The sequence below is a fragment of the Pteropus alecto genome, unplaced genomic scaffold (genome assembly GCF_000325575.1).
Source record: "Pteropus alecto unplaced genomic scaffold, ASM32557v1 scaffold79, whole genome shotgun sequence".
Lineage (NCBI taxonomy): Eukaryota > Metazoa > Chordata > Mammalia > Chiroptera > Pteropodidae > Pteropus > Pteropus alecto.
In genome coordinates, this window is record NW_006494612.1 from 21,480,489 (window position 1) to 21,503,098 (window position 22,610).

The window sequence follows — 22,610 nt, forward strand, 5'->3', positions numbered from 1 at the left end:
TCTGCCTCCACAATGGCTTCAGTGATGTGTCACGTCTTCTATTCTTTGGTAAGATCATACCACCGAAGGCGAGAAGGAACACCTCTTGTCCCTTAACTTCTCTCATCTTGTTCTTGATTAATCAGGCCCATTTCTACTTGTAGAAGAATGAAAGAAAATGCATCTATTGTATATAGGGCTAGGTCCATTTTAGATTTTGCATTAGGCTTTTCCTCTCGATAAACCACATGCTCCTATTTCACACAGGAATAAATATTATGCCACTTTTTTGGATGACAGGAGAGAATGCATTAAATGCAAATTATCTTGACAAATCTTGGGTGTGGCTTGTATGTGGCACATACATAGTGGTAACAAAGGAAATTGAAGAGGAGGTTGTCTGAGACTTCTTTTCAATGCCTGTTAAACTTTCGCAGATACTCTTGTTCATTCTTTCACTTGAATACTCCATTCAGTTCATCTCTTCCAATCCTCTTATCCCTACCATATTCCATTAAATTCCTTCTCTCTTAGAAAGGATTTAGTATATTATCTTCCTCATTTCCAAATAATATTCTATTTTTGGAATTTTAGGCAGCAGCCAGCTAGACAGAGTTTTTCTATCCCTTCTCCAAGCTTTTGAATTCATAAAGATAATTACATTGATGGTTATCCATTTTACCTATGTACAAAGTGAGCCCTGCCTGTAAGACCCAGCCTTCGACTACTCATATAGTTCTGTTTACTGTGTTTTTCTACCAACAATAAGATATCCTAAGAAATAAATTTGTATGAAAACACTAGATTTGTTTATCCAACATTTATATCACATTTGGTACAAAACACTCTGAATTCAGAATTATCAGAGCTTTAAATACTAAATATATTTAGCTTATTGGGATTTGCCAATCTACTTAAAAATTTTAAAAAGCATAATTGATATTCTAAAACTAATAATTTTATATTTATTCAACTAATATAATTAAATTACTATAGGCAATTCACTGAGGTAGAATATTTTATTCTAGAGTCTTCATTGTATCTGAGTCAACTTTAAATCAATCTTTTGTTCATTGTAATGAAGTAAGGCAAAGATTTAATATCAATTGATTCTTCACGTCAGAATAGGTACTGAAAGCCAGTACAACCCAGAGACTAAGCATTGATTGTGTAACAATTCCAGGTAAATGTGCAATATTAGCTGCAGGGCACAAACAAAGCTCTCCTCCTCTGCAAGTCCTCTGCTCACTGGTCTCACTTCTCAGTCCTCCTCTCACTCTTGCAGGCAGAACGTTCAAAAGTGTAATTTATAGATTAGATAGAGTTGAATGAATCCAAATCACGCAAAAATAATATTTTTATTGGAGAAACAGGCATATCTTACTTAAAGAAAAATGTTTAAACTGTTGATTTAAATAAATTCATCTGTAGGTAATATCGAAAATAAGTTAATTGTTCCAAAAATACCACTAATATTGAGAGTAAATACAACACTTAGCCGTGCACAATAGGTATGTCAAATATCATGACAAGTAAAAATATATACTGTAGGTGAAAAGAAACTGCAGCAATCAGAATTGATGCTCTATTAACTATGCAAAAAGGACTCAAAAATAAGAGATTTTTGAAAAGTCACCCTTACGATTTCTGTGTTTCTCCTTAAATTTGAGCTTCAGCTTTCTTGTTCACTACCGTATTTCAAGTCTGTAGCAGTGTCTGGCTCAAGGATGAATGACTGATGAAAAGTTAAAATTGTTTAAAGGCTGCATATGGAATTCCTGCAGAGCCCATATGTACAACCACATCTCAATTAAAAGACAAACCACAGGAGCTCTCTGTTAACCATAAAAATAGGAAATTTTTAAGGAAGGAAAGAATAAATTTCTCTAGTTAATTAGCAATCATAAAAGTGACAGGAGAAAATTTGTAACCTCAGAAGTAGGCTTTTATTAAAGAAGTATATTTTTTTTAAAATAGAAAACTAATGGACTAAATTACAAAGAGATTGGGAAGTAATGTATAAGATGGTTAAATCAGAATTAAAAGTGGAAGTTGAATTCAAAAACAAAAACAAAAATGCAGGAGATAAGAGAAGCTAAAGCGAAGTTAAAAAATCTAAATAATCCCCAAATTGACGGTGAAGTATAACACACAAGCTGCAGTAAAATGACAATTTGGAAATGTAATAAAGAAGTTTAGAATCATCGCAGTGAATAGACCAGTGAACATAAATGGAAGGCCTATGTCTACTGGGCTAAGTTTTGCAGCTGGCCATGAACAGCTTGAAATCTTCCAAAAATTTGTTACAGAATCTGGACGTGCTCTATTGGGAAAATTGTATGCCCCAAAGCATTGTTCCTTGGGGAATGTTCCTCCACCACAACATAGTAGAGTTGTCAGTGAGTTTGGGAAATGTTTCACACTACGTAACTTCTATTGAACTTTCAAATGCACGTTTGTACATTAAAAACTCTGAACTCTGAGAAGTTCTGCGGTACACTTGTTTAACTTTGTAACAATTTTCCATGACTCTTTATTTGCCATGGAACACAGTGTTGGCCAGAGAACTAAGGGATGCTGCCATGAGTCTATTCAATTGATCATTTTCTGCTCATGAAGTGCCAGTTCAACTCTGCTGGGTTTGGATACAACTGTCAATCAAGGTTTTGCAGGGCTAAAGTGATCAAATTAAGGTATAAACTAGGTTTATGGTCCAAATAGTCTATGGAAAAGTGATAGTCTATGGTGATGAATAGTATTTTAAAAATCCTCATCTTTCACCTAGAGTCCTCAATTGTTATTATTCTATTGTTTTTCAATTATCATTCTCTCTATAGACTGACAATAGATAGAAGATAGACAGAATTCTCTTCCGAACCATTTGAGAATAATTTGAACAAGTTGAAGACATCTGGCAAACTTAATCAAAATTCTCAAAAATACATATTAATTTAAAATTCTCAAAAATACACAATTATTAAGTCTGTAATTTTACTTACAGTAACTTATTGTAAGGACATATTTATAAATATGAAAACTTTTAATTGTAAGAATGTTAATCACATCAATACTGAAAAATTGGAAATGGCCTGTATATTGAACAATAAGACTTTGGTTGAGCAAATCGTACGGTGCAACTATATACTGCTTCCAATAGTCTTCATGTTTGTCACCCATCTTTGTTCTCCAGAGCCACTAGGATAAAGTTGAAAATTCTTAATATATCTGCCTGTGTTGATCACATCACTTTATCACTACTAAGACTTCCTTGATCCTATTTGAGACTCCTTCAGAGAAAATGATCATCCAAGATACCCTCAATCTCACATGGCCTTGATGTATATTGGTTTCATCACATATGTTTCTCTCACCCTCCCTGTATTAAGGATCAAACCAGGGATGACTGCACATGTAGAATCTGTTCTCCTTCAGGTCTCAGGTACTCCTTCCTAATATCCTAGGAAACAGGTAATATGACTTGATCCAGGGCAGCAATAAAAAGCCTGGGCTGTTCAGGAAGGTCCACTTAATGTTAAGAGCAAACTAACTTAGACTATAATCAGAACCTTATCGAATTTTCAATAGATAACCTATCCTAATTTCAAATAGAGCCGATTTCTCAAAATTACATATATTTGTGAGAATTCTTAGGAGAAGAAGAATGTTAGCTTTATTCTACTGAATATTACATAATTTCCAAAGGAAATCATTTGACTTTGATATCTCAGATTCAGATATTCTGAAGTAAAAATAAACGTGAAATTTCAAATAGGGAATGTTTGGGATTATCATATTATAAATACAAACATTTGGTTGGAAAAATCATAGAATCTGATATAGCACTTATGAAATAAAAAGAAGTAAAGTTAGCTATAAATATTACAGACATTTCATTATATGGACAAAATTCTTAGAATCAAAAAAGAAACACTCCAAAATATAATATTTATTTAAAAGGTGATGTAATTTGTGTTGAAAATATTATTTGGGAAAAGGCGCTCAAAAACGGAATAGAAAATGCAACATGCTTAATTGATTTGACTGGAAATATCAGCATGGAATTACTGGCTCTTTTCAAGGAGTGTACAAGATACCACACAAAATTTAATTTTATTTAGTTTATTAATATAATCAAAACTTAAGAAATGAGGAAAGGACACAAAACAAGATTTAGCTGAACTATACAAAGAGAACCAAAAGAGTGACAAGATTTTCAAATGGTGACAATTTTATTATGGAAAGTTAGTTTATTAACTAATATAAAAATAAATCTACAGTAGCAACTGTGACTCGAATTGAGCCAGTATGCAGCACTTGTGACACCCACCCAGTCAGCAAAGTACTGCATGGACCTCACACCCTCCTCGGCTGGCGCACACTGTCTGACCTTTGACCTGGAACCTAAATAAAGACCCCTCACAGTACAGGGTTTCTGGCCAGATATATTTTCTCCTCAGCCTACAATCGGTTACGCACCATTTCTATACTTTCCATAGTCTCTTTTGAGATTGCGACAGAGCTCAAGAAAAAATTCACCTGGCAAGTGCTGAGCAGGGAAAAATTAAAAAGTACTTTGAGATGGGTTAGGGATAGTTTGGGAGTACCAGTAGATTCTGACAAATGAAGAGATTAGAATGGGCATCATCAAAATGCACTGAGGTAAGGGGCCCATGGATAACTTACAGAAAAGTACAAGACTGGATAACATTGAAAGAACGAAGAGACCACTGTTACACTTGGGAAGTCACATTCAAAGAACAATATAAAGAAAGAAAACCTGAATGGGAAGTACTTCCTTTTACATTTTTAAGATAAAACCAGTTTTTAAAAGGAATATAGAAACCAAATAAAACAAAAAAATAAAATAGAAATAATGAGGGTTTAAATAAATGTAATACAGAAAGAAATAATTCTTTTACTTCCACTTGACTTTGTCTGAATTTTTGTAAAAGTTATATTAAGTCAAGCCAGTTTTTCTTTATTGGTAATTGATACATTTTATCAGACATTTCTGAGAAAAAGAAGGGAACCTAACTGACATCTTTCAGGTAGACTGGGAGAGTGGAAAGGAAAAGAGTATATGAAAAGAAAGTCTCCAAGGTCTTTACGCTCACTCTTATGCCCAAAGTGTCTTTAACCTGCACATCAAATGACAGGTTCAGATCATGGAAAACATCACCACCAAGGACAACAGAATTATGACCACAAGTGTAAATGGCTCAGTATGCTGCCGAGTACCATGAAACACATGAGCAGCGTGAGAGAGAAATTTCTATGCACAGAAAAGGAAGGAGAGGCGCACACTAATGGCTCCGCTTTATATGTTCTTTCTATATCAGGAGGTAATGCCGTCATCCCTTGAATCTGAAAATGAAAGAGCAGACAATGCCAGTGAGTGTACGATTTAGGAGCAGGACTACAGCCAAGCTTGCTCGGATTAAAGGGGGGTGGGGCGGTTGTCTGCTGAAGTTGTCAAACTTTAGGGAGAGTCAGAACTTTAGGGATTCCAAGAGAAGTGGAGAAGAGGGCCAGACATGCCTTTGGGAAAGAAGACAAACCAAACAGGCTCCAATGCTTTTAGAAACTCCCATTTCATCTTATTCCTGCTTCGTCACAACTTAAGTTTTAGAATAAATTTCTCTCTTCAAAGGAAGCGGAATCAGGAGTTTTCGGTCAACCCAAGTAAATTATCAGCTGGATCACTGGATTTATGGATATTTGTCTATTCCTTAGATTTTACCCATTGTAGATTCAGGTAAAATGTGACATCTGATTTCCCCGAAGATTAAAACAAAGTAGGGCTTACCGACCACTCTGCGTTGTCTGTCTTGGAGCATCTCACGTTCACCGGCAGGCTAAGGACAAGCTTATTGAAGGAGAGACCTTCCTTTTTAGTCCATTTAAACTTATTCATTGCGTCCATAAAGGAAAGGTTTTTATATTGCTTGGGACTTTTGATAATGAAAGGCCAGGTCCTAAATTTAAAATTAAACACACACATACACACACACACATACATAATTAGTCATATTTGAAATAAAAGCATTACATGCTTCCATTACTTTTCAACATTCTAAAATAAACCTCATACTTGTTCATTTTTACAAACATAGATAACCTAATGCAATGCACTGATGAACTCATCAGCGGTTACTAGAAGAAATGCATACCAAATAAAGAGTCTTCTTTTAAAACGAAATTCCTTTTTTAGTAGCAGATGGATATTATTTTTAAACAAATAATTTTGGCTCAGAAAGCTTTCCCAGAGCCTCACAATTCCTCACTTTTATTATTATTATTACTATTATTATTATTATAATTATTAAGCTCTAGTTAATATAACTGATGAGCAATCATTCTGAAGAGTGCTATGCTAATGGTGTAATAAAGAAATGTGTACATTCTTAAAAGGTACTGCAACATAAAAATTTCAGTTCCACACAGTTAAAAAGCCTGACCCCTAGTGGCTGCCTTGTTTCGGCTTACCTAAGTGGAGATAAAGATTTGAATTTGAATCAATGTTGTTAAAATTTCACTGAGAAAAAAATACTCTCTAGACCATATGCTCTGCTTCTACTTCTTGCTCTAAAAATAAAAAAAGAGTGTTAAATGTTCCAGAAAGAAAGGAATTACAGAAAAATGATAAGACCTACTTGAATGAAAAGATACTCTTCATTAAATGTAAGTTTATATTATTGATTCCCAAAAAAGGGAAAAGTGTAAGAGTTGACACATAACAAAAATTTACATGAACTAATCCATGGACCTTCCAGGAGATTATCTAGGGTAATTAGTAGGTATCAGGCCCCCATGCACCCCAAGATGTTCCAGTGACTTCCAGTAAATACCAGCCAATTAACCTTCAGTTGAGAAATCTACATTTTAATATTAGATCTTCACAATTGCTTCATCTATTTGTCATTATTCTCTCTCACACACATAACCTACTCAGGCATACTGAATATATCTTTTTAAGTAAATTAAACATTCTTTATTAATTTTTTAGAGTTTTGAAGATAAATTTTTTAATATTGAAGTTACAATTATTTCTTCCATACTCTAGTAAGTGATACTATGAATAAAGCATATATAGAAGGGTTTTTCTATTCTTCATTCCTAACTTCCTTTTCCATTAATTAAAGTCAATGTGTCCTTGTTGCGTTTTAAATGCATTATTTTGTATAGAAACTTTAAAGTTAAATGCCATAAAGAAAGAGCAATCAGCATCACACTACATTAAGCACATCTATCAATGATCCAAAATCTATAGCACTGTAAAATTAAACATGCTGTGAAGACTTGTAAAGATATAATCCAGAATTAGTACAAAATAAAAACTTGAAAGGGGCCTATTTTGTTTATATATAATGTCCTTTCAAATACACTAAAAGCTACATCTAGGTTTTATTTAGTATAAAATAATTTTAAGTCAAATATTAAAATTGAAATTTACTTTTCGAAAAAGTAAAGTGCCTATCCTGGAAAAAAAGAAAATCAACTTCATAACTAGGGAAACACTAGGGGAAAATCATCAGCCTGTAACCACCTGACACACCACAAGGTGGCACTGGAATTTCTACTAATAATACAGGGAGGAGGCAAGAGAATTAAAATGTTAATTAAGTCACATTCAGAGACCACAATATGCTGATCAGCCCTGCAGCCAGGCTAGGAGGACACCTGCAGAACAAAGGAAGACTTCTGCTGGATTACTAACAACCCATTCCCCACACCTGTGAAGGGGAAACAAGAACAAAGAGTCATTCCTTATAGCTAAAACCATGGGGGAACCTATGGATTAAAGGCTGGGAACTGCCAGCAGGCCTTCCACTCTACATATTCTTACCTTTTCATGCTTCATATCCTTCCCCTTCCTCACTGTATGTCCATATCAAAGGAAAGGGGTTAACAAAGTCTTTTAAACAATAACTCATGGGAACTAAAGAATGATATATAAACTGAATTCCCGAACACTCAGCTCCTCTCTACTCACTATCTTTCCAAACCTCTCTTGGTCCCTCTCACTCTCTGTCTCTGAGAGGAGATCACACTGTCTGTGGAGTGTTACCCCTTTCCTAATAAACTTTCCTTTTGACTCTAACTTTGGCGTGTGTGTTGAATTCTTTCTTCACCTTCAGCCAAAGGACCCTCTTCTTCTCTCGGTACAGGCCTTGGTTTCCCCGTCACTTGGGGAAATTTGCCGTCCTGCACCACTAACGCGCTGAGGTGGCCTACCTACACTGAATGTTCTGCAGTCTTGCTGATAAGAATGAATACTGTATTATCGTATATAGATAAAAATCTTTAAAAACTTTGCTGCTAGAATATATCAGGAAATTAATAGTTTTTGAGTTTTCACAGAATAAAGTGACATAAGAGATATAAACACATTTGTTAACTTAATATAAATACATGGAAAGGATGTAGAAAAGGGCAAACTCAAGAGTTCCTATGGTAGAGACTGCATGACTGAGTAACCTGGGGATGTTGTCACCAATCTTTCTGAGATGGCATCATTGTCTCATGCTATTAACTTTATTCAGGCCCTATTCTATAATATCACATCCTCACTTCTAACCTTTCCAGCCTGTCCTACACCACACTTCCAGATTACCCCTGGGGAAAAGAGAAAGAAAAAACAGAAAGAGGAGAAATCCTGAAAAAGTAAATATTTATCCTGAATATTTTTCCTTAAAAGACCAAGCTTTAAACCAAAAACAAGTAACCCTGAAGTTCTGTTATCGTTGAGACTGGGAGTTAAGAATATTAGGAATGTTCTAGATATTAAAACAGTTACATTTCTGCACATCTGAGCAGTGTGCAAATGTCTACTCAGATACATATATAAATAAAAGGGTATTATTTATATAACACTGTAGTTGATAAAAATAAATCACATTAATATTATGATTTAATATTGATGAGTAATTTTCCTTTGTAAGTTTAATTGACAAGTTGATTTAAAAATATATATGAAAATGGAATAAACTTAGACTATCCAAAATAATTTTGGGAAAAGAAAGAATGGCAATGTTTGGAGACCTACACACCCTTATTTCAAGATATTATAAAACTATAATTACTGAGTGCGGTATTACAGTAAGGCTATACATGTACAGCAATGACAAAGAATTCAGAGTTCAGATATAGTCACTGTATTGTTAAATGATTTTTCAACAAACATTTCAGGTAATTCAATAAGAAAGGGTAGGTTTTTCCATCAAATGGTTCTTAAACAACTTGATATCCATATGAAAAACAATGAACCTCAGCATTTACTTCAAGCTACACACAAAAATGTATTCAAAATGGATCAACCAAAATGTAAACCCTAAAACTATAAACTTCTTAGGGAAAAAAAACCACCCAAACAAACAGAAAATCCTCACAAACCTGGATAGGCAAAGATGTCTTACACAGGACATCGAAAGCACAAAACAAACCAAAAATGGTAACATGGACTTCAAAAAACAAAGCTTAAAAAGTGAAAATCAAGCCACACACTGGGAGAAATTATTTGTAAAAATATATCTGACAAAGGACTTATAGCCATAGTATAAAGAACTCGTTAAAAATACAAAAAACTCTTACAAGTCAATAATAAAACAATCCAACTAAACAATGGACAAAAATTTGAACAATTAAAAAGGAACATATATAAATGACCAATAAGAGGCTCAACATTAATAGTCATGAGGGAAATGGAAAATAAAACCACAATAAGATATCACTACATACACACTGAAATAGATAACATTGAAAATACTGAAAATACAAAACATTGAGAATGTTAAACAATAGGAGCTCTTATATATTACTGGTGAGTAAAAGGATACACATTTGGGGGAAATTTTGAGAGTCATAAAATAAACATAAACTTAGTATACAATTCAGTGATTCCATTGCTAGGTATTAACCCAGAAAATTGAAAACATATGTCCATATAAGACCAAAACAATAATGCTCATAGCATCTTTCTTCCTAATAGACAGAAACTAGAAACAACGCAAATGTCTTTTAACTGAACTCATAAATGAACTTGGGTATATCCATACAGGGGAACACTACTCAGCAGTAAAAATGAATGGACTGCTGATACAAGCACCAGCATAGATGAATCTCAGAAACCTTCTAAGTCAAAGAAGCCAGGAACATACTCTATGATATCATTTATATAAAATCTAGAAAAGATCAAACTAATACAATGCCATAAAGCAGATTCACAGTTTCCTGGGGCTTTCTGTAGAAGGTGGGATTTTCTCCAGACAGGCCTAAGAGAACTTTTGGGGGTAATAGAAATCCTCTACATCTCATTCGTGATACAGTTAAATAGGTGCACACACATGAGAAAGCATTCTAATGATATACTTAAAATAGTTGCATTTTACTGTATATAAATTATACAGTAAATAAAAATTATACAGTAAAAAAAAATATGCAATAAAAAAAGCCAGGAAAACTGACTTAACAAGGTACAATTCCGAATCCTCTTGACACTCTAAATCAATGCATGTTGAGAAGTACTCAGCGAAATTGAGTCTCTCTGATAAGAAGTGAAGCCTGGAGAGCCACGACTGATTTGACAGCATGATATAAGACCTGGGACATTCCTGCGTGGGAAGCGATTCAGCCCTTACCAGTTAGAAAACTTTTTTGCAAAAAATTTTAATAAAATCTGAGGAAGGAATAAATCATGCATTGTGGTATATCATCCCATTTCTACACCCTCAACCCTTTACTATCAAAATATAAAAAAGTATATACATAACATATGTCATCCAAACCTTAGTGGTGTGGAAAAGCTACTCTCAGATTTGCTTAGAAGGAACTCAAGAATTTGTCTATTTTTATCAAAGAGAAGTTTGAGACAAAACTGACTCAGCAGAAGCAAGAAATGACATAACAACCATGCGAACCTAGAGAGAAAAAGAAATTATATCACATTCCATGTAAAGAAACAGAAAAAAAAAATGACTAGAAGAAAATATAAACCAATTATACTGGAGAGAAGTCCCACAAGTGTTTCATGTTCTAAGTTTATTTGATAAGAACATGAATTCAATTAAACAAGAATTCAAATACAAGATGACAAAATAACACAATGCAATGAAAAGGGAGATAGCAAACTAAAAGAGATAAATTTAAGACAAAATGACTTTAGCACCAAATAAATTAGAAAAAGCAAGAACCAGATGAGCACATCTGAAAAAATACGATAAAATTCTTTTTACAAATTCTAAATAGGTTAGAAAAAAAAAAATTTAGATATAAGAAATTTCTCTGAAATGAAAAAAAAAAAAGAAGCAATCTAGGTACTTAATATATGTACTGAAACACTGCATTTCGGGAAATTTTGATTCAAATGCTAAACACTGAAATATGTTCAATTTAACTTATGCATTCTACAGGTAAAGAACGAATGCTCCCACTCATCCAAAGAGATCTCCAAAGGGGAATAAAAATGACCTTAAAATATTATATCCAGTCAAATGCTGTCCAAATATAAATGCAGAAATTCTCAAATGTAAAAGAACTCAGGGCATAAAGCACCTGGAATTTAAGGATGATGAATCAAATTCTAAACTCAGAAATGCAGAATTCATATACAGATTAGAGATTATCACTGAGTCTATTTAAAAATAAAAGTTGCATTAAAATTGTGAGAATTAAGTTTCAGAATTAAATGTGAAAATTAAAAATACTTGACAATACAAAAGTATAATATAAGTAATGAATATTTGGAGATATAGAAAAGGGAGGTGGGAGACAATGCGAGAGTATGAATGTCCACATTTTTTATGATCTAAACTTGAAACACGTAGTTTTAAAAAAGTGAGTGCAACATTTTAATGTCTTTCATGATCTATTTTCTCAACATTTTCAGCCCCTTTATAAAACAGTTATGGTTAAAAACAACAGCACCATTGATTTGAAATTCAACACCTGTTCAGTTTTAGTTTCTTTTTCTTGTGATAAATTTTAAAAAATTAAATGTTTTGTTTAAAATAGTGTACAAGTTATAATTTTTATAACAATAATCTATTCATCTTTATATCAATACCTACATAGAAGGATGGTTATAATAATAATCAATTTATGTTAGTATAACTTATTTTAACAGTATTTGAGATGACTGCTTTAATCTTCTTCTTAAAACTTTTTTATGCATTACCTAAATTCCTTATAATAACTATATGTGACTTTTACACATTATAAACACAAAGTGATTTTTCCTATAAAGAAAAATAGGAACACCTCTCTTGATTTTAGAAATAGAACAAATAACATAGGAACTTTCCATCACATAAACCTCTCTGTAAATGCATAGGGAAGGTTGATGTATGGTGCAGCAGAGAATACAGAATTGATCTAAACTCATTATCTAGTCTTTTATCTAATCTTTGTGGCTTTTTGTTTTTTTCTTAAGCCTTGCCAGATCTGTAGGAGGTAGAGAAAAATTGCATCCTCCAGCACAGACAAATCCTGAGACAGGATGTATTTGTCTCTATTTGTCTACTAAGTCATCTTCTAATCCTAGGATTGCTACAGAATGTTTAAAATGAAGCAAGGCACCTAACTAATTACTGTATTAAAAGCACAGATAGACGATTTGGGGTTATAAATTATATGATATTATTTTTTGGTATTGTATCTGGAAACCAAATTAGCAATTTTCTTTCAAGCAAAACAGAAAAAGCACCCAAACCACTTCTCTTTGTGATCTTTTAGCCAGGGCCTTGTTGGTTTGGCCTTCAATAATGTTTATGTCACTTTGACAATGAACTAGACTTGAAAGTTTGATTTAAAGTCCAAACATCTATTTGATAACAGAGGCTCTTTTTCACTCATATTTTTGAAGAATAAATATATTTAACAATGTAGTTAAATGGTTTTATGTAGGCAATGCCATCTCAAAACTGGCTTTGTTCTGTAAAGCAATTCTGTCCTTCTAAGTAATGATAACCCAACTTCAGTATTTCCTGGGAGAGATCAAAGGCATGGGACACTGACAAAGCTCATTGGGACAAGGGAGCGGAGCAATTTCAGAGACTTCACTCAAGATGAATACAAAAGAAAACAATTGGACCATAGAATGTATTTTGAATCATCGTCTTGTAAACACACAGCTTTGAATATGTATTTGTTTTCAGCATTCTCTCAAATTAACCCCTGATTAGGAAAAATCTCTAGTCGATGTGCAAAAAATATGCTCAAGGAATAAAAGGCTATTTAAATGTTAGTAAGAAACTATATAATAGCAATATTTTAAAATAAAATATCAATATGTTATAAAATAAAATATCACTATTTTAAAAACGAAATCTTACTGTTTTTATGATGACATTTTATGTGCTGTTTTGATATTTATTAATATTTTATTTATAATTATGTATTCAGATTAAAAGGCAGATATATATATATATATCTATACCGTCTTAAAGATCTACGTGTATCTTTTTCCTAATTACATCAGTCTCTTTCATTTTGAAAAGTCCTAATGATTAGAAATTTCTTCTTTATACTAAAACAAAATACGCTCCAAAGTTTTTCCCAGGCACCCTTATTCTTCTCTGTGGGGTTATTAAGAATAGATTAAACCCTTTTTTCTACATCAACCTTAATATATCCAAAACAGAATTTTCAATTTCTCCTTCAGTCTTCCCTATACTATTACACTATTCACACATCATCATGTTTTCTTCACTCTTGTCCTTCTCTGACCATCTCCCTGAGATGCAATGAATCAACAAGGCCAGTGAGTGCTACTTTCAAAAGGTAACCTGAGAATGTTACCATTTCTCATTAACTCTACTGCCACCACCTTGCTCCAAGGCGCCCTCACCTCACACCCGGACAATATTAATAGTCTCCTGGTTGATATTATTCTTTCCAGTCTTGCCCTCCTGGAGTCCTTTCTCAACACAGTAGCCAAATCGACTTTTTTTTTATCCAAAGTCCCTACGTTGCCTATAAAGTCCTACATAATCTGGTCCCACTTGCTGTCAGACCTCCTCACTCATTCTCTACCATATTTCACTCTGCTCCAGCCAAATTCACCTTCTTACTGCTCTTTGAACATGCCAGCTTAATACCCACAATAGGATCATTACCCTGACTCCTCTCTGCATAAAGTATACTGAGATAGCTTTGCACGGCTTACTTCTCATCACTTAGGTCTCTGTTCAAACATCACCTTCTGTCATGGGTTGAATATTTCTGTCCTCCCAAAATTCATATGTTGAAATCTTAACACCCAAGATGACGTTATTAGGAGATGGGGCCTTTGGGAGTCTCTGCCCTCCTGAATGAGATTTAGTATCCTTATAAAAGCAGCTTGAGAAAGCTCCCTTGCCTCTTCTGCCATGTGAGGTTACTGTGAGAAGATGATTGTCCATGAGGAAGCGGAGCTTCACTAGATGCTGATCTGTCAGCAATTTTATCTTTGAATTCCCAGCCTCTTGAACTGTGAGAAATAAATTTCTGATGTTTATAAGCCACCCTGTCTATGGTATTTAGGTTCAAGCAACCCAGACTAAGAGACCTACCCAGAGAGGCATTCACCGCCCTGTTGTCTTAATTTTTTTCATAGTATCTACTAATATCTAAAATTTTATGTTTTTATTATTTGTTTATCAGTTTTCCCTCATTCTAGAATATAATTTTAAGAGGGCAAGAATAATATTTATCTTGTTTATTATTTTATCTTAAGTAGTTCTTATGAAATGCAGTTGTGTAGAAAAAGTTAACATAGCAGAGGTAAGACTGCCACCTTTAGAAATGCCTGCGTGGATGGCTGACCTTTGGCTGTCATCAGGGAACTTAAATATTGATCAATTTCCAATACTAATTTAAAACTTTCTCTAAATGATTGTGCATAGACTATTTGTACAAACCATGAAGTTTATGTCAAACACCTGCTTTCTTCCTGGAAGTCTAGAAATTTTGGTACTTGCTAAGCAGAGGACACCTATGTGACCAGCCCCCAATAATAACTCTGGACACTGAGTTTCTCTAATGAGCTTCTCCAGTTCACAACATTTCATGCACGTTGTCAAAATTTGAAGCTGGTGGAATTAAGCATATTCTGGGTGACTTCACTGGGGGAGTCTCTTGGAAGCTTGTACCTGGTTTCCTGTAGACTTTGTTTTGTCCCATGTGCCTTTTTGTTTTCTTCATTTTTCTTTATATTCTTTCATGGTAATTAATATTAGCCAGGATTATAAGTATATGCTGAACCCTTTAGGTCCTCCTAGAAAATCAGTGAACCTTGAGGCAGTCTTAGCGACTCTGGACAAAGCAACCAAAAAGCTCACCTGGTCTCCCCAGTTGAAAATAATCAAATAGAACAGCAAATAAAGGAATCTATAGCATGGTGATAAATCCAATATGAAAATAATACCAATACTTCCCTGAGATATATTACTCCTGTCATGAAATTGATTTATTACTTACGTGACTGGCCTGTAGATCTCCTTAACACCAATGAACTGAAGTTGTTCCATAATGTCTGGAATACTCGCACATCGAGTAAGATTGATTCTTGGGTAATAAAGCAGGTATGAGAGACACATTTCATTCCTGGTGCTTAGTCCTCCCTGAAAATAGAGATATTTAACTTAGAAAATATACATATTCCACTAACTCTGACACTTACAGCATACAAGCCACCAATATCATACAGTTCTTTCCAATATTAAAACGTGATAAATCCTAAAACTGAAAAATAATAATCCAAGTGACAATTTAGTTTTTTTAAAAGGTAGTGTCACATTTAAAAATGAATGGAATTATTTTCATCTCTTTAAAAGTTGCCTTTCTTAAATAACCTAATAATCTCCTTAAAGTTCTGTTTATATGATATATGTTTCTCACCATAGTGAACATTTCAGAGGATTATGGGGATGTTTGGTTAATATGATACCCATCAGTCAGTCTGATGAATCTTTGCCTGGTTGTACTGAATTTTCTATAATCTTATTGTCATGTGTATAAACACCAGTAGCTGCATACCACAGGAGAGATAGATTTCACATTTGAATTATCTACTAAAAAAAAGTATCAAAGATCAGAAGAAGAAAATTTAGAGTTGCTACAATATATTATCTACAATGTCCAGTTTTTAACCAAAACTTATTAAACATGAAAAGTATCAAAACAGGAAACTATGATCTATACTCAGGAAAAAAAAGTTCATAAAAACTAATTATGAGAGGATACAGATGTTGGATTTAGCAAAAACTTAAAAGCATATATCTTTAAAAGGTTACAGAAATGTTCAAGTAATTAAAGGTAAATACATTAAAAATGAGTAAACTATTAGGGAATGACATCAAAGGAGGAAAAACATAAAAGGAACCAAACGAATTCTAGCGTTGAAAAATATCATAAGTTAATAAAAAATTCACAAGATGAGCTCAACATCATATTTGAGATGGAAGGGAAAAGAATCAGTGAACTTAAAGATAGAGCAATAGAAATTTTCCAATCCAAGGAATAGAGAGAGAGAGAGACAGAAAGAAACAAAAAGACTAAAGAAAGTGAAAATTCCTCAGAGATCTGTGGGACAATAGTAAATGTTCTAATACACATGTAATTGGAGTTCCAAAATGAGAAAAAAAGAGGGAAAAGGATAGAAAAAAGAAAATAAGGGCTGACATTTTCTCAAATTTACTGAAAAACATTAACTTACAGACCCCAGAAGCTCAACAGTGCTAAAGATAAACATGAAAAAAGCCATACCTAGACACATCATAGTCATATTGCTGAGAGCCAAAGACAAAAAGAAAATCTTGAAAGCAGCAAGAGAAAAATGACAAATCAATATGGGAGAACAATACAATTGACAGCTGACATTTCATCATAAATGATCAAAGTAACAAAAAGACACTGGAATTACATACTCAAGTGCTGCAGGGAAAAAGAAATTAACCAAGAATTCTATATCAAAAATGAAGGTGAAAAGCTTAGTAGTATTGTTCGTGGCTATAAATGAATGTAGTGGCTAATATGCAATGACTTTACAAATTGCAAAAACATATGTTTACACTTGATGAGCAAGGCAAGAATGGGCAAAGGGAGAAGCTGGTCTACAAATGAGGCTGTAAGAGACGCCTAAGTAAATATCAGATTTAATCTATCCGTGAGCTGAGGTGGCTATCCAGAGTTTTACCAAATTGTAGGAAGGGAGCTGGGCCTTTGTAACCCCATATCAACCAGTCATTAGCTGCTGTCTGCCCCACTGAAGGGAGCGTAACTTTAAGTGAGGCATTCTCTGACACCAAGGACAATGCCCAGTGAAGGACACAACAGTTAGCTCTAATCATCTGATATTTTCAGTGGGTAAAGTTTAGCTATGTTGGCCCTGAAAAGGGAGAGTATCCAGGCAGAGCACCGCAATATACACTGAAATATTTAGTAAAATATTTCATGGAAACAAAATTATGTATAAGGCATGAGAAAAATAAAGCCAACACCAGTGTCTTGACTACCCTGTGTGCTCATCTTCAATTCTCTTCTCTATTCTAAGCAAAGATGATGATTATCTTAATACTTTGTTTATCATTCTATTGCTTTCATCACACTTTACGTTTAGTTTATTGATGTATGTAGCCCTAAACAATATACTATTTAATTTTGTGTGTTCTTGAAATTTAGATGGATAATATCATAAATACATAAGTCTGCTGCAAACTTGCTGTTTTCAATCAACATTATGTTCTTCGGATACATTCATCTTAATATATGAATGACTTTAGTTCATTAATTTTTATAACTACATATTATTCATTTATTATATGGACATAATATATTTATTTGTTTTCCTTTGGTAAATAACTGAGCTGTTCCCAGTTTTTTGCTCCTGTGTTCATGTTACTATGAATATTTTATATACTTCTCTCTTAGAACACTTACTGCAAAAGTAACTTCAAGGTTAAATCTACATAGGAATGTAAATGGGTAGAGCATATATCAACCTCCAACTTCACTAGAGAATGTCATGTTTTACCCCAAACTGGTTTTATAAATTTACACTCAGCAGCGTATAATGAGTCCTGTTTCACTACAATAGAATTACAGTTTTAAATATTGCCAAACTGGTGGCTATAAAATATCTAATTCTACTTTACATTTGCGTGATCCTGGTTTCAAATGAAATTAAGGATCCTTTCATATGTTTATTAGCTGTTTGTGCTTTTATTTCTATGAAATGTTTTTATCTTTTGTTCTTTTTTCTACTGTATGTTTGTCTTATGTTACTGATTTATGAAATCTTTTAATAAATGCTGGATAATAATGTTGTATTAATCTATGTATTGCAAATATTTTTTTTCAGTTTAAAATTTCTTTTCACTTACTTAAATGCATTTTCTGTAACCAAAGCTTTAATATAGTCGAATTCATCAATCTATTAATTCATAGTTTGTGCTTTTTATGCTTCATTGAGAAGTTCTTACTTACCACAAAGTCATAAAGATATATTCAGATATTTTTCTCCTAAAGGTTTTAAAATTTTGTTCTTCATATTTAAATATTTAATCTACCTGGAATTGATTTTCTGTGTATTGTGCAAGATAAAGACATAATTTTATTGTTGTCATTTGGATACCTAATTGTGTGTGTATTCTTTAATGAAAGATCCATCCTTTTTCACTTACCTGAATGCCGTGTCTATTCCAAACCAAGTTTCCACATAGGGGATTTTTAGGTCTGTTTCCAGGATCCCTACTCTGTTCCACTGTTCTAACTCTGGACACAAAACATACTACAAATCACCATAGTTTTAAAATAAGCTTTCATCTCCAGTAGTTTGTTTCTCATCTTATTCTTTTTAGTAGTGTCCTGCCTATTATCAGCATTTTGCTCTTCTATATAGATTTTAGAATAAACTCGGTCTGCATAAAAGCTAAAACTGAAAAATAAAAATATAGGAGAAAATCTTTGTAGCTATGGCTAAGTGAAGATGTCTTAATTAGGATACCTGAATCCCAAAATATAAAATCTCTCTGAATTTTACTGGAATTATACCAAATTTATAAAACTATTTAAATAGAAGAATTATTTTTATTTTACTGAGCCTTTCTATTCATGAACACAGTATCTCTTAATGTCTTTAGGTGTTCTTTAATATCTTGCAATAAAGATTTACAATTTTTTACCATAGAGATCAAACACATATAATGTTAATTTTATTTCTATAGAATTTAGAGTTTTAAATTGTATTTTCTTGAGATAGTTTCTTACATACTAAAATATAATTAATTTTAGATATTATCAATTTTGAAATTTTTATGTAGAAAATTATAATATTAGTGAATAATGTGCTTTGCTTGTTTCTTCCTTTCTGATACTTATATTTTTTTCTTTTCTACAATACTGAATAGAAACAGTTATAATAAATATGCTTGTTTTCTTCCTGATTTTAAAGGAATACTTCTAGTACTTCATTTAGTTTGATATTTGCTATAGATTTTTCATAGCCAAATTTTATCTGGTTAAGACAATTCTCTCCTATTCTTGATGTGCTAAATGTTTTTTCCCCTATGCCTGACTTAAATTTTATGAATGTTTTTTCTGCCCCAGCTGAGGCGATCACACATCTTTTCCCTTCAATCTCTTGATTGAAGAATGACATTAATATATTTTCTAATTTAAACCAGTTTGACATTTCTGAGCTAAACCAAATTGATCCTAAAACTACATTTTTATATAATTTAGGGATTTGGTTTGTCAATACTTTGACAAAGATATTTCTATCAGGTACATATTGTTGACCTCTCTCACATTGCCATTATCGAGTTTTAGTATAGAGAATATGCTAACTTCATAGAATAAGTTGGTGGGACATGTGTTCCCTGGAAGAGATAAGTGAGGCATGAATGATCCCCTTCTGGAATGCTTTACGGGGCAGAACTCCCCAGTAAACCTGCTGGGATGAGATTTCCCTTGGGTCAGAAGCCCTAAGCTCACGCAACTCATTCTTCCTTTTGAAGTCTGATTCATCTAAGTCCAGAGTCATGTAGATTGTCATTAGTAACCACAGGTCTTTTATGAATAACATTTGATAAAGAAAAACTATAAGACTAAGGATAGCTTTACATAAGTCAATTAATTACAATGCAAATATTACCATTAGTTAATCTGATAAAATGCCACAACAGCTCTGATTTTACTATTATGATGTTTCATGTTCAAGACATTCAGGAATTTTGCTTCCCAGTGGGAATGTTTTTTACTCTTTTCAAAAATCAAAGTTTATTCCTCCCTCTCCAGAAATGAATTTTAAGAATAATAAAAATTTTCTTACCCAAGTCATTCGGGCTCTATCTTTTGTGTTGTAGCGGCACTCAGTAATTAGATTATCTCCCTAAAACATAAAAGTATGAGCTTTCAGATTGGAGTTTTATACTGTTTTATTTGTCTAATACATTTGTAGGCCAACAGTTTAATTGCTATATACAGGAATGCATTAAGTAATTTGATTCAGGAGAAGACCTTGACCTACTAAATTCTAGAATTGCTAGTATGATAAACAAGCAAACAAAGTAAGACTGTCTTCAGGCCAGACTCCACCATATTCTAGTTGCATGACCTTAGGTAAGGAAATGAATCATCTGGGCACAGTTTGTTCATCTGAAAAACAATGATAAAAATAGCACTTATTTTTGCAGCTGTCGTGAGGGGATTAAGGGACAAAACACACATTTAATCCTTAGTAGAAATTAAACACTTCATAAATGTTAGCCATAGATACTAATTATTGTGATTATCTCATCATTTACATTATTTTCTTGAAAAGTTTTTAGTCATGTCTTTATTTCCCTAGAACAGAATTGTGAGGCAAATTAATAGTAATCTATTGTTCTAGTGCTTTCTAAACTATTGGACAATTTGGCGCACGTAGAAAATAATATTTTTATGGCTCCCCACTCAAGTAAGTAGATAGGCTGTTCGTGGACCAGATACAGCTAGCTCTGGGTGCTAGCTCTCAGATTTGCCCTCCCTACCCTGCTACTCAGAAAGCCTGGAGGTCAGTATTTCGATACTCTTATACCCTACTTGCAGCATACCATTTGGGAAGCTCTGAGACAATACAATAAACCTAGTAGAAAAGTCCCAAGACAAGACAGCACAATAAAAGGGGGCGTATAGAATCTCAACAAGATCAATGTTTCTCAAATTTCATCTTTCTACTCTCAGGGTACATCAAGGAATTTCTGTATGTAGAAAAGATATTGCTGTTACTTTCATTTCACAAATAGTATAAGAATTGGACTTTTAAGAACGAAGCAAGGGTAGGAAATTATATGATTATCGATCCCGATGGCCAAGGGATAAAAAAATTGACAAAATGAAATGTCATTTAAAAAAAGCCTTCATTATTGTAAGGCATGAAGTTCTCTTCTGAATCCTTCCACCATGACCCTAAGTATTTCTATAAGTGGATTACACACCACAGTATTATTAGCTATGTCCGAATACCTTTCTCAAATGAAAGAATTATCCTTACATTCGTTTTTACTGAAATGAAACTTCTAAAAAATATCCTGTAGCATAAGAAAACCTCTGATTTACCATTACCATAATTGCAGACAAAAAGTTGTTAACTGAGGAGTCAAGTGAGAAAAGAGTAATGTTAATGCTCAAAACCCGATTTTTTTTTCTTTATTTTCTTCGACAATTTGAAGTGCCCCTGGGAATAAAAGAAAAATGAGTTTAAATTTTGGAAAACAGATCAAACACATTCCATCCGGGTTGTGCAATATCCATGGTGGGTGGCTTTAGGAATAGGAAGAAGAATACGATGAGCAATTCATTTCCCCACTCAAAACCTTGCTAATTCTCAGCAGATATATGTCTCACAACTTTTATAATATTCAGTGAAAAAACAACAAAACATGCATACTGGTAAGATGGCTTGTTCTTCCTTTAGATACTGAAACTCCTGGAAATTGAAGTCAAAATTGTCATCATAAGCAAGTAATTTCATTTCCTCCCCTTTGCGAAAATGACGCAGCCTGATGCCTCTGCCAGCCAGGTGAGTGTGAAGAAGAACAGCAAACACATGAATTCCACTTGGCTTTTCAGCTTCCAGAGCCTACGGGGGGACAAAGCAGAAGACTCGATTAGCCCAAACAAGTGCATGTTCAGACAGTTCTTCTTAAAAGAGACTGGGAGAGACAACTGAGAAGAAAAACTAAAGCGATCTAAGTCAATGCTTGAGCCATCAAACATTTTGAGTTTGGATTTTTCACGACTTATTCCTAACATGTTATCTTTGTGAAGCAACATTTGCTGGAGAAAAGAAAGGGAACTAATGATGACTGAGGATCATTCCTAAATGTTATCTTATTTTTCCTCTCTCCTTTTAGGAGGTAAAGAGGCAGTTAAAGCTCCTGGGAAAAGATTCTAGCCTGTTAGTAAGCTGCAAATTGAAACTCTTAAAAAGAGAAATTATTTCCCCTTTTCCAGATTAAAAAAAAATGGGAGAGTGGAATTAAATGAATTGGCTGTGGTCCTACTGGTAAATGATGTCGCAGCAATTTGAATCATGATCTAAATAACGCAGAAGAACATAATCTTTCCACTTCACCAGCTGGCCATGATGTGAACTATAGATGGAAGCAGGCATT

At 33.4% G+C, this 22,610-nt stretch overlaps 1 protein-coding gene across 1 annotated transcript in view; it reads right to left on the bottom strand.

Moving 5' to 3' along the window:
- Positions 1-4,156: 4,156 nt before the first annotated feature.
- MOXD1 (monooxygenase DBH like 1) overlaps positions 4,157-22,610 on the bottom strand; it is a 78,598-nt gene continuing 60,144 nt past the window's right edge. The window contains exons 8-12 of the mRNA XM_015600063.2: positions 21,884-22,075; positions 20,285-20,344; positions 15,433-15,575; positions 5,786-5,954; positions 4,157-5,343 (exon numbers count right to left, since the gene is read on the bottom strand). Of these exons, the coding sequence (XP_015455549.1) occupies positions 5,176-5,343; positions 5,786-5,954; positions 15,433-15,575; positions 20,285-20,344; positions 21,884-22,075 (732 nt within the window). The 3' untranslated portion in view covers positions 4,157-5,175. The remainder of the gene's footprint in view (positions 5,344-5,785; positions 5,955-15,432; positions 15,576-20,284; positions 20,345-21,883; positions 22,076-22,610) is intronic.